This window comes from Drosophila biarmipes, chromosome 2L (genome assembly GCF_025231255.1).
Source record: "Drosophila biarmipes strain raj3 chromosome 2L, RU_DBia_V1.1, whole genome shotgun sequence".
Classification (NCBI taxonomy): domain Eukaryota; kingdom Metazoa; phylum Arthropoda; class Insecta; order Diptera; family Drosophilidae; genus Drosophila; species Drosophila biarmipes.
Genome location: NC_066612.1, coordinates 8,267,340 through 8,279,970, shown reverse-complemented (window position 1 = coordinate 8,279,970; position 12,631 = coordinate 8,267,340). Strand labels below are relative to the sequence as shown.

At 42.7% G+C, this 12,631-nt stretch overlaps 2 protein-coding genes and 1 long non-coding RNA gene across 16 annotated transcripts in view; 1 reads left to right on the top strand and 2 right to left on the bottom strand.

Annotated features, from left to right (window-relative positions):
• Positions 1 to 1,564: 1,564 nt before the first annotated feature.
• Positions 1,565 to 6,319, bottom strand: LOC127010708 (uncharacterized). Of its 2 annotated transcripts, XR_007763473.1 has the most exons (3): positions 6,081 to 6,303; positions 4,845 to 5,409; positions 1,565 to 4,773 (listed from the first exon to the last, which is right to left on the bottom strand). It is a non-coding gene; the product is annotated as an uncharacterized LOC127010708 (long non-coding RNA). The 2 variants fall into 2 exon arrangements; XR_007763472.1 differs by having other exon boundaries at positions 1,565 to 5,409; positions 6,081 to 6,319.
• Positions 5,617 to 6,325, top strand: LOC108032833 (uncharacterized). Its single transcript, XM_017106849.3, has one exon. The coding sequence runs from the start codon at positions 5,706 to 5,708 to the stop codon at positions 6,051 to 6,053; it is 348 nt and encodes a 115-aa protein (XP_016962338.1). The 5' UTR covers positions 5,617 to 5,705; the 3' UTR covers positions 6,054 to 6,325.
• Positions 6,326 to 7,141: 816 nt separating this feature from the next.
• The window catches only part of LOC108032533 (mitogen-activated protein kinase-binding protein 1), a 64,347-nt gene continuing 58,857 nt past the window's right edge, over positions 7,142 to 12,631 (bottom strand). For 8 of the 13 annotated variants that reach the window (XM_044094299.2, XM_017106397.3, XM_044094298.2 and 5 more), the window contains 8 exons: positions 10,000 to 12,534; positions 9,712 to 9,807; positions 9,490 to 9,635; positions 9,336 to 9,411; positions 9,197 to 9,271; positions 8,936 to 9,136; positions 8,722 to 8,875; positions 7,142 to 8,659 (listed from right to left, as the gene is read on the bottom strand). In XM_044094299.2, the coding sequence (XP_043950234.1) occupies positions 8,470 to 8,659; positions 8,722 to 8,875; positions 8,936 to 9,136; positions 9,197 to 9,271; positions 9,336 to 9,411; positions 9,490 to 9,635; positions 9,712 to 9,807; positions 10,000 to 12,534 (3,473 nt within the window). In that variant the 3' untranslated portion in view covers positions 7,142 to 8,469. Of the gene's footprint in view, positions 8,660 to 8,721; positions 8,876 to 8,935; positions 9,137 to 9,196; positions 9,272 to 9,335; positions 9,412 to 9,489; positions 9,636 to 9,711; positions 9,808 to 9,999; positions 12,535 to 12,631 lie in introns of those variants that run through there. The other 5 variants (XM_017106401.3, XM_044094301.2, XM_044094302.2 and 2 more) reach the window with 2 other exon arrangements.

Sequence of the window (12,631 nt, the reverse complement as noted above, 5' to 3'; positions counted from 1 at the left end):
AAGATTCAAACATATAACAAATATTTAATACAAAAAAAAACTATATAAAAATGATACAAAAAAGACAGGAAAGAATTTATTGTGTAATTTGATAAGCTTTGTTATAATTTCTGTCGTATTTGCCAATATCCTTATCTTAAGAGTACTCCTTTTTTAAATAAAACCCGTTTAAAGTAGTTTTTCAGAGAATAGTACCTTTGATTTGCTTAAATAATTTTTTTTCTCATTCCACAAAATAAATATAAATAATAACAACTTCCGCCATATTTGGAGGCCCCCTTCGTTAACCCCAGGAACTGTTTACCCGCCATAAACAATTTCCGCAGGCGCCATAACTTTTTGTGTAGCCTCCTGGAATAAGCATAATATTTTCGTCCTTTGTTTTTAGCATATCAATAACTCTTATCGGCGGTTTGGGGCCCCGTGGCACGCCCCCTCGATTGCGCCACAAAACAACTCGAGCACGCAACAGGGGCGAAAGCATGGAAAAATCCAAAGTACTCGAGCTGCTAGCTCCGAACAATAAAAAATTATAATCCAATTCCATTGTCCGACAGCGGAGGTGGGGGAGGTGGGAAAATGTACTGCAGACAACGACTGCGCTTATCACCCGAAATGAGGCAGAACAATAAGGACACGAGATGGATGCACCGGAGGGGGCAGGGATGCAAGTCGAGCGTGAATTGCAGCATAATCTCTTCCGGATATGATTACGCCAGCGAGTGCGGGGAATTGTCTGGCCCTGGTGCTGTGACCTATCAGCTTTGTATCCTGGCATCTTTGCATCCCCATCCCCGCATCCTTGTAGCCCTGTAGCCCTGTAGTCCTGCAGCCCTCTATCACTCGGCTCAGCTGAGTTCATCTGCTGTGATTACAATTTCTTAAAAAGCTAAAGCTGCATTTTCCTTTCAATTACGAGGCACCCTCGGCACCTCTTAATGGCCATATAAGTGTATCTTGTGTTATGTACAATGCGCTGGCTAAAAAAAGGAGAACAAAACAACACTTAACCCACGTAATTGTCGACTCTCTGAACTATGACATGATCTCCTGCCACTCCTCCACATCGAAAGTGTCCCATGTCAATGGCTGGCTGCCATTAGAAAAAGAGGAATCCACGGGGCGCTCAAGATGCGAGCATTTCAAAATTCTATATGAGTACTTATAGTTTGCACTCCAAGGAGGATGGGTCCTGTGCACTGGCAGAAATGCAGCTTAGTCTGTACATACGAGTATATTAAGATTATTATAAATTATAAAGATTTTAAACTGGCAAAATGTACTTAAAAAACATCAAATTTAGGCATTATATTATAACATCAAATTTTCAAATCTAGACAATTTTTTTAATGAAACTATAAGCTGAAGAGATACTGACTTCCTTATTTTTAATGTTATTTCTTTAATTTATTAAAATTCCGTCATAATTATTTAGAAAACTTTGAAAAACTAAACAATTTTCCTAAATGAATTAAAAAACAATTTCGATTACATTAATTTTATGTTAGTGTTATAAATTGGTTAACATTTATTAAGTCTTTGCTCAAAATAAATCTCAGACAGATAATTCTTAGGATTTTATTGGGATATTCCTGTCTTTTATGATTAATAACCCTCATGGGTCACTGAATTCATCTGAGCTTTGCGAGATAATGGCAGCTTATTTCTGACCCCTCGATATCCGCGGTTGAGGAAGAGCAGCTGACTCGGGTCAGATTCTGGATGGCTGGGTGAATATCAGGTTGGGTTTTTGGGCTTCGGGGTCTTCCTTTCCGGGCAGCAGTTGCTCGACTTCCCAGCGAGAGGCGAGAGGCCGGAAAAGGATGACAATATGTGGTGGGATCGGCGGGCTGCTTGGCAACACATTGAAATGCATTCGAGTCGACGTAACGCGGCTCAATTAGTGCGGTTCAGCGACTGCCAATGCAGCTTCTCCTGTCCTCCAGTCCTCCAGTCCTCCGCGTCCTCGTCCTCGTCCGCCTCCTGCGATTCCATTGCTCCAGCCATTGTCCGCCCGTTTGCCTGGCTTTATGTCAACTTCTTGCACGCTTATTCACACCTGAGGACAAAACCGCCCCGCAGGTTTTTGCTGCCTGAGGAGTCACGAATGCGCCGCCAGCTTCCGAGATTTTCCATGCCGCATTTCCACATTGGCGGTCAGCGAGGCGTCGCTCATTACGTGAAAAGCTGCTGGCTGGGATCCGCCTACATTCCATTTATTAGTTTGGCCTGCTTCGGCGCCTTTTCTCTAGAGAACAGATGCTCAAAATGTAGAGGATAGGGCTAAGAAAATAGTGCTGCATGACAGAAGAAAAACTTATCATATCTCATATAATCCATCTATTTAGAAATTAATTTGGGACTTTAGGCGTCTAAAAGTATGCAGTAAATAAAGAATTGCCATCCTTCTGAACATTAAAATATATTTTGTTGCGTACTTTTTGGCGCATAAAAATTATATTTAATGGTGACTGAATTCCCCGATTATCTTGTTTTTAATGGTTCAGTTTTGGAAATATTTTTAAGGATCTTCTGCAGATCTATTTGGTAGTTAAAGGGTTTAATCCTTTTAAGTCTTTTAAGTTACTAAAATATATTGTTCTAATTTTAAAAAATTTATGTATTTTATGTAACTATGGTTCTGAGATTTTTCAATCACACGTTATACGAGCACAGAAATATACGTAAAGATATATACACCTCCGCGATCTGTGGAACTCGATAAAATGGAGTGTTGCAAATGGGTCAGGAGGGGCAGCTTGGACAGGAATGTCTTCGAAGATCCGCAGGTCCGTCGTATGTTTGTCACCAAGGTGCTTTTCATGGTGGCCATGAGTTTGGAGTTGATACGAGGTCTGATTGATGCCCCCAATTCGATCGCCTGTTGCAGATTAACTTGACCTTCACATCCGTGGTCAGGACGATTTGCAAAATGGTTGGTCCCATTAGGCGGTTTTAAGAGCAGACTGGTATATTAGTTTGATCGCCTCGATCATCATAATCATAATTCATATTATATTACATTATATTATTGCTTCCATGGCGCTTTTCCATGTAACTTAATGTTAAACTATGCCAAATAATTATTTAACGAACATCAGTTAAGATGATGATTTTCTTTATTGAATATAATTTTTCAAAAATTTAAATCCCGACAACATCATACTCAGGAGTACAATTCCTTAGAATATACTTTTTAAACTATAGTTTATAGAGTTTTCCGTCAAACCATTTCATGAATACACCGACACACGCGTACTTTCACCATCTTTTGGATTTGATAAAATGTGTTTAAAAGGGAGCCGGAGGAGGAGGTATGAGACAAATGTGTTCGACGATCCGCTCGTGCGTCGGCAGTTTGTCACCAAGGTCCTGACGATAGTGGCCGTGAGTATAGATTGTTATACGCTGACAGCTTTGCCGACTCATCCGATTGCCCCATGCAGATCAACTTGTCCTTCACAACACTGGCAATGACAATATGTATAATGAGTAAGCCTATTAGACGCTTTTTAATAATTAACTGGTGGATTCCTATTCCGGCCGTTATCATCATATTTATCATTCACATTGTCATGTGCTTCTGCCCAGGCGTCTTCCGAAAGTCGCCTATTAATTGGTTCTTGCTGGTGGTATACGTCATATGCCATGCCATTCTGGTCTCCTGCCTGGCAGTTCGTTACCGTCCACTTCTGGTGGGTTGCTCTAGAAAATCAATTGCATATCGACGAATCTTAACTCGAGTTTCTTCCCGCAGGTCTTAATTGCCTTCGGAATATGCGCCGGCCTGGTCGCATTCCTTTGCCTCTTCGCCAGATTCGCACCCTGCGATTTCACCTCGTGCTACATATTGCTCTTCGTTGTAGGTCTTGTCCTCCTAGTTCTCGGCATATTGGCCATCTTTATCAGAAAAATCTGGATTGTCTATATATGCTTTGGCGTACTCGTCTATTCTCTGTTTATAGTTTATGACCTTCAATTGATTATAGGCGGCAAAATTCACAAGCATCAGTACGACGAGAGAGATTATATTCTTGCTTCTCTGATCCTTTATCATGATGTAATACACCTCTTTATGTTCATACTGCAATTAGCGGGTTGGATAGATGATGACTAGGAGAATTTATAAAAATTTATGTGAGATATTGTAAACTGAATAGTAATAAAAAACTTAAGTTCATGATATAAGCAGCAGCGTCTATACTTTTTATTTAGTATTATTTGCTCACGTTCTCTAAACTAGAATTCCGATTCGCAACTCGTAAATAGTTCCTTGAGTAAGCTTATAGTAGCCGTAAGAGGACTATTGGTATCCTGTTCCGCGGTTCAATATCATCAATAAACATCATCATCATAAGCATTTTCCGTCATTCAAATTTAACTTGGAACAAAAAATAATCAATTTTCATATACAATTGGAGAAAATGACATTGGAGGCATTTTATAGGCGGCAAAATGTGCTGCTGTTTTAATATATCTTGTTGCACTAAGCCTCGCGATGAAAATCCCTTCGCCGATCCTAAGGTTAGGCGCCGGTTCATTTGGAGAGTTTTCCTCATATTGGATGTGAGTACTAAGTGCATTGACATCAGCTTCAGACAGTTATAAGAAAAATTTTCTTAGGGATCCCTGATATTGTGTCTCCTTCCAATGATGTTCTTCGCGAGCTATCGACCAGCCCACTTGTATATTGCCGGTTTATCGTTCTACTTGGCCATTCCAGCCTTCATTGCATTTGTGGTAGTTCAGGTATTCTTGTGCTTTGCCATGAAACTTCTCAGAAAAAAGCCGGTCAAGATAATATTCTTCACTATGTGGATAATTGTCCATACCATCTTACTTACCGCGGCGGCAGTCTGGTTTAAACCGTGGGTGGTACGACCTTGGCTCACTTTCTATATTCCAAAATTTTGAATTGTTCAACCCGAACCAGGTTTTGGTACCTTGCGGAACTCTGGCGTTTGTGATCCTGGTTATGGTCTTATATGCGAGGTTCGTTCCCTGCCAGATCGGCCATAAGATTCCGTTGGCCTACATCGTGGCAGCCGGATTAGTTATCATCATTCACGGCATCCTGTTAGTGTGTCTCAAAGACTATTGGATACACGTCTTGGCGAGCTTCTTTCTGGTGCTGACTTTGAGCATGGTGGTACTGCTGGACATGGAGCTAATAGTTCGCGACAGGATGCGTCACAAGTTCGGAAAGCATGAATACATTGTGGCTTCCATGATCATTTTTCGCGATGTTATATGGATCGTTATCATACTTCTAATAGTCCTGTTTGCTACCCGAAATTGTAATTGCAGTGGAGATGATGATGATAGTCATGGAAGTGGAGATGATGATGATAGTCATGGAAGTGGCTCTAGTGATGTTTCTGCTTCTAGTGGAGGCGGAGGCTCCTCATCCTAAGTGTATATGGTATATAAAAATTTATATAATTTTCTCTGTGATATATTTGTTTAAAAAACCAAATAAATATTAGTTAAAACTTATTTGATTACTATAGGGGTTTTTGATAGATAACAATCGCATAAAAATCCAACTTTCCTTAATATTAGTATAATTAAAAAAATATATCTGCATAAAGTAAACTTGTGTCAAGGGAATGAAGCCCTACAAATGTTTCAAAAAGTGTGCCTCTTTTAAAAAGTCATTTTAAAAGTACATATATTATGAAATAAAAAATCTAAAAATCAAGAAAATGTGCGACGTACAAAAGCTGCTCGATGGTCTATACCTGACTTTCACCAAATACAAGGAGTTGCGAAAAAATGAAATGGTTGAGATCCTAAAACGTGTGCGCTGCTGTGATTGCGGCCACAAAAAAAGGCTTGATAGGGCCTTGATGTGCAAGTCAAAATGCCCGAAATCCCCAGCTCAGGGTCGCAGGATGAGCTTTCTTCTCGTCGCCTGTTTCGGATTGCTTATCCTGATCTCCATATATGTGATCTACATGGCCCGCCGATACAATCATGTTCGAGCCTATGGCAGCAACGCGTGCGGGTCGAGTTTTTTCTATAGCTACAAGGACTGCGAAGTGTTCTACTAAAGGACTCTGGCACCAAATCTCACTTACCTGCTTTTATTTTTGAAATCACACACTGGTAAATGTTGCTGTTTTGATTCTATGGCTTAAGTTGCATGTTTTTTTTCATTCTTAAATATGTTTGTCCAGTGAAAAAATGTGTAATTTAATTTGTATTTTATAGATTTTACTAAGAAAATTATAAGTTTGAAGTTTGTAAAGAAGCCAGTGAGATTTTAAACAAAAATGTTACCTATAAAAAAGTGAGATTGAATATATTCCTCATTGTTCACTTAGTTTTTGTACCTTTTCTGCACGCTTCGAGATACACATTCAGGTGGTGATGGGACCTCGAAAAGTTGGGTGGCTCAGGGCAAGGGCGTGTCTGGCACTTATTGGGAACGTTTCCTGCTCAACTTTTTCACCCGCTTTATGATTGGACGCTGCCGTAAATTATGCATAAAGCATAAATGCCAGAAAGAGACCGAGGGAGAGTTCTGCCTTTCGGGGTGAGTCCATCATCGAACCTGGCCATTCAGTTTTATTGGGTTATCGAGTGGTACGGCACCGCCTCACCCCTCCACCAGCACCCCCAGTGCACAGGAACTGCCGGTTGTTGGCCTAGCTCAATATTGACACACGTTAATTGAAGCCCGACGGCTGCCAAAAGTATCCGTATCAATGGCCATCCCTTAGCCGTGGGTCAGCGCCAAATTGAACAACCATTGCCTGCTCACATTGTGAAGTCGGAGAAGAGAGAGGGAAGTGGGTTTCCGGGTGGGTGGGACTCTGGGCTGGACCTTGGTGGGATGCCAAACCAGGGATTCGTAGCAAAAAATCGAAATTTTGTACAAATCATAGGTTACGTGTTTCACAGTTTCCTCTAATACAGTTCAAATATTTTAGCAAAAACTTTTCTTTATAAAAGGTTCACCCTTATAACCGAGATATACCATTATTTGGGTGGTGGTTGGCCAGTTGATTGTGCTCCACATGTTGGGCGATTACATCACCTGCTGCGCGGTCATCTCTTTGATGGCTTTAATAAACCCTGATTGCCTAGGTAATTTTAAACGATCGGTAATTGACTCCCCAAACTTTATTATGCCCGATAAAAGTTGAATTATATTTTATTATACGGCTTTCATATTTCTTAAATGTTACACAATACACAATTCCTGCCAGTTAGTCGTGTTAATCGAGTGTGTATGAGGATATTATTTTGTTTCGAATGCAACCCATCCTATGTACATGGTATGTTTGGTGTTTTTTTGGAATCCTGATGCCATATGACACATGCATATGGGCAGATCACTGGGAAATTAGAGTTCTGAGACCCCAAAATCTTGGCTAGGCAATAAGTCCAAGGGGTCTCTGGTTTTAGTTGTTAACAGAATGGGCGATTTCGTTGTTAACAGCAAACAGGGGTGAAAAAGAAGAAACGTGTCTTAATGTTTTCAAAAATTATGCATTATGTATTATTTTCGCTTTGAATTAGTTGTTTTTTTTTAAGTTTAGTTTTGAGTTTAGATAGCATAATTAATCGTAAGTGTTGTGTTTTCCTATTTGAAGTTAATTTTAATACATTTCGTTTAGTTGTAAATTATTGTAATGTAAATTTTAGGACTAATTCAAGTTCATATCTAGGTATATATGTATATTTAAAGGTAGTGTTATAATTGTTGTAAATACAATCGAATAATTAACTAATACAGAATACAGAATAATTACAGAACAAATGGTTTGGAAATAGATGTTCGCTCTGATCAAAAGTCTGAAATATCTTTGATTCTTCACATAAGCATTTCTCAGATAATCATTTGTGGCATGTCTAGATGCATATAAGTATAATGTGAGTAGGCATACATAGTATATGGGTATAAACTTCAATTTTGGAATATTCAAATTTGACACACATTTCTCGTAGTTTTGTCTTTTACATTTTGACTGATTCACAAACATAGTACAAACAAAACGGAGAATACAAATCATACAGAAACAAGGCATAGACTAAGCGCACTTTGTAACAATTCGCTCGACACCCCAAGTCCGGACATTCCGTATTTATCATCGTGGCCTTAAACTCAAATAACACTTAACACGTACAAAAACTGCTCATTAAACTTAACATTTACAGAATTTAATTCAAGCTAAACGCAATCGACTGCCATATAAATTATTGTTAAAAGAAATGCACACGCGCACAATAAACGAAACAGAGAACTTAGCGGCTACGCAACTTGATATAATAACTAAGAAAATAAATTTACATCTTCTGTGAATGGTTGTTAATTACAAATTAGTGGTTGGTTGGTTGCTTGATTTGCTTGCCATTCGCCTGTGTGTGTGTGGTTTCCGTTAAATAAATATGTGTTGGTTAGTCCTCCCCGCAGATCCGCTGCCATCGTTTAGTCATTTAGTCTAGCCTAAGCTCTACACACTAGGAGTTATTCTCACAGTCATCGGGTTTGTGCTTCGTGCGTAAATTGCTCAAAAGATCGGCACAGTTGTTGACCATCATCAGATAGTCTCCGTTGTCAGCGCTCAGCTGATCGTGGTTCAATCCCCCACTACCACCCACTCCCAACCCCCCGCCCACTCCGCCGCCGTTGTTTGCCCTCTCCGCTTGTCTGGAATAAAAATGAATATTTTATTAAAAAGAAACAGGAATACAAAAATAAATCTATCTCACCGATTGGTGATGCTGCTCAGCATATTTCTGGACATGATCAGGGCGTTCTCCAGTTCCTTCAGCAGCAGCGAATTCTTCAGATTTGCGTGCAGCTGCATAGCTGCCTGGGTAGTCGTATAAAGTTTATTAATCACATTGTGTACTTGGGCTTCGGCTGTAAGATAAAATAAATACATTAAGATCCCACTTTGTATGTCTTATGATATATTCTTACGGTCTGTGCCCTCGTAATCCTCCGTGGAAGTCACTCCACTTCTCTGTTTGGCATTTCCGCCTGGGCTGCCACTATTGTTGATCATAAGCTTGCTCTTGTGGTCAAAGCCCAAATTCCTTGGCCTTGGTGGCACTATGGGCTTATTGTTGACAGTGCTGTTGGGCGTCTCCTCGGAGCTAGAGTCGTCCTGCATGGGTGTGGCTAAGGGAGATTCGAAATTATTATTTGGGTTTACAAGAAACTAGAATAAAGTGAACTCACCACTGCTATAGTTTGGTGTCTTCCGACGATTGTTGTTCACATTGTTGATCTTGTTGCTGTACTGGCGATTGGCAGCTATAGGTTAAGGAATAGACTACTATAGATTATTTTTAAATATTAATGAATATAATATATATACCAATGGGTCCGTTGCTGCGGCCCTGTCCATTGCTGGCACTACGCAAACGATTGCTGTCTTCTGGTTCGGAATCACTCTGAATAAAAGAAAAAAACCAAAATTAATTTATTTTCCTAAACATAACTGATTGAGATCCCAAATCGGTAGTACTTACACCCTGATTGAGTACATTCATGGAGTTGCTGGAGGCACCTAATCCAGTTTTGCCCTGCAAACTGTTCCTTTTGCTGGCCGATCGCGAGATATTGCCATTTCGGTGCTGGACCTGCGGCTTCTGTGGGGTTCCATTTGATTTGCCAGCTATAAAAAGGTGTCAGAAATAACCAATTAGATATTTCAAAAGTATAAACCACTATATGAGATCGAGGGTGCTTACGCTTGCCAAAGTTGCCCATGTGCAGGTCGCTCAGCGAGCAGGCGCGGCGTATGGAGGACTCCTCGATGGGCATGGGATTGAGCGTTTTGGGATTGCCTGAAAAGTGGGTCACAGATTAGTTTCGGTGCGGGTCATGCGGTTATGGTATTTCTTGTGCTAGGATATCGAGATATGGAGGGGTGGTGGTCAAAAGGGAAAATTAAAACCATTAAATAACTGTGGGTGCGCAAATGAAGGTGGCGGAAAACTCAAGAGGCACAACAACCAAGGCGGAAATGGGGCTCAAACCTGGCTCCATCCTCAAAACAACAGTGGATCCGATGTCATCGTGATCGGTGCCATCGGCAGTGATCTCTGGATTCGCCGTATCGCCGCCCTCATCATCGGCTATCACTTCCTTGGCTAGCTCCACATCCTGGCTGTTGTAAATGCCAGTGAAATCGGTGCTCTCCAGGACATCGGGCAAACTGCAATTCCTGCGGATATTCCTTGCATAGGCACAAAGATCCGAGGCATCTCTGGAGGCCAGCTCCTCATCTTCTGTGGGCTCTTCCCCTCGGGCCAGCATGTCAAAGTTCATGGTCAAACTCTTCACATAGCCCTTTTCCTTGGCATTGCAGTTGAAGGGTCTCAAACGCGACTCGGTGGCCAAACGTATTTGCTCCATTTTGTTCTCCTCCATGGCGATTAGCTTTTCGATAATGTCGATCTTCTTGGCTATATTCTGGCACTGATGGCTGGTGGAGCCTCCGGCTCCTTTCCCCTTCGCAGCTCCCTTTCCCCCCTTTCCGCTGATTTTCCCAGCATTGTCTAGGTTTTTCCTGTACTTTTCCCTCTCTTGTTGGATCTCATCTACCACTGCCTGCAGCTGCGGTTTGGTATAGAGTTTGAGAGTCTGCATATTCTCCAAATTTTCCGGAGCATTTCCGTTCTCCGCGAAATACATTTCGAAGCTGCGCTCGCCATAATCACTGGGCAGGCTGCCCACCTCCATTTCCGGTTCCGGTTCATCCTCCCTGGCCTGCCTTTCCCGCTCCCTCTTGGCACTGGGCGTATACTTGATCTGCGAGACCGTGTTGAAACGCACGGAGATCTTTGGCCTGTTCCTCTGCCTCACACTGGTGGCCCTTCGACCGCTTTCGCTGGTATCGAAACGGGAGACTTTCTTCAGGCAACTCTGGGTGGCCGATCCTCCGGCTAGAGCTCCCGAACTTACTGAACTCCGCATCGCCGGCCTCCTCTGCTGATCCCGCTCGCGTTGCTTTTCTCTTTCGAACTTCTGCAAATTATGCTCGAATTGCTGGACTACACTGGCAGTTCTGGACTGGGATTTCTGCTTCTGCTGCTTCTCCATGTGGCTCAAAGTGCTGACTAGATTCTGAGGTTTGGCCGGCACCGGTGGCTTGGGTTTGAGGGGTTTCCTCACAAACAGATTGTGTCCCGACTGCATGGGATTTGAGTTCTTTTGCTGACGCTGTTGGGCAAAGTCCGTACTCAAGGACTTGTTAACACCTGAGTTATATTGCTTGTTCTTCGATCGCAAAGTGGGTATATTTTCGGAGGCCTGAACCTGAGCTATTCGCGGATATGTCTTGGAATTGGGCAGTGGCTTTAGTGGCTCCAGATTGTAGCCGGTGACATCGAAGCTATCCGTTGTCGTAGCATGCTGTTGCCGCATGTAGTAATCGAAGCTGCCATAGGCATTCGGGCTATTCCCGTAGGACTTGGACACTGGTCCGTGGATGATAAAGTTCCGGATGCCAGCATGTCGCTGCTGCAGAACAGCCACCTGGGTTTGCGGATACTCCAAAGGAGCACTCTGGCAATCACTTTCGTCGGACAGAACGCTTTCCAAACTGTTGCAGTAGCTGCCAGGACCATCGCCATCGGAGAGCAGGGACAGTGACTCCTGACTTTGCTGACCGGTGAGGAAGAAACTGGCACTGGAATGCCTTTGAGTCTCCAGGAACCGGGCCTCATCCAATCTCCTCTGGCTGGCGGCAAATTGCTCAGGTTGCAGGATATCCGAAAGGGATACCTTCCTCTCGCACTGATAGAACTCCCTGTAAACGTAATACTGTGTGGTTCTGCCCGTGGGTGTGGAGTCACCCGTGGACCCCAGTCCTCCCAGGTTTCGCAGATTCGCTGGCATCGAGTACGAAGCCGGTATGCTGGGCTCATCCAGGTCTCCATACTTGCGGGTGATCTCATCGATCATCTTTTCCGTATCGGCATGGATCATATCCAAAATGGTCCTTGCATCATCCGCATAAACCGAGTGCCTTTTGGGCTCGCCAAGTAGAGCCCCACGTTCGTTGCCCTCGGCAGACCACTCGACCTCTTCGTGGACCGGAGATACTGGACAGGATTTGTAGTGCTTCAAAATACTGGGAGTGCGTCTATTGTTCCCAGCTGGATTTCTTTTAGCCCTCTGTTGCTGCTGATGCTGTTGTGGGTTATGATGTTGCTGCTGGGAGTGTGAACGCATCACAGATGAGGATCCACCAAATGGAACCCCCGGAGGTGGATGGATCTGATGCACACCCACATGGTGTGGATAAGGAGGATAGTGCTGTTGAACCTGTCGCATTGTCTGGAAGTTCTGTTGCAACTTGGATTTTGGAGCGGCACAATTGAAGAAATGCTGATGGGAAGATGGGGGAGCATAGTGCTGATATTGCTGCTGGGTTTGTGGAAGTTGCTCCTTGGTCGATGGATACTGCTGCTGCACTGGTTGATGATGTTGCTGCTGGATAATCGTAGTGGCAGCAGTTGCTGTTGTGTTTTGGGAGCTAATACACTGCGAAGTGTCAGGGGAATCAACTAATGGGGTTAGTTAAAATATCGTTTAAGGGGCATAGTATTTATCAACAATAGTATTGCATTACAGTAGTTTTACCACAGAGATCGCAAGGGGGAG

Coding starts and splice junctions, on each gene's coding strand:
- LOC108032833 (XM_017106849.3), top strand. CDS start 5,706: ATGTGCGACGTACAAAAGCTGCTCGATGGTCTATACCTGACTTTCACC.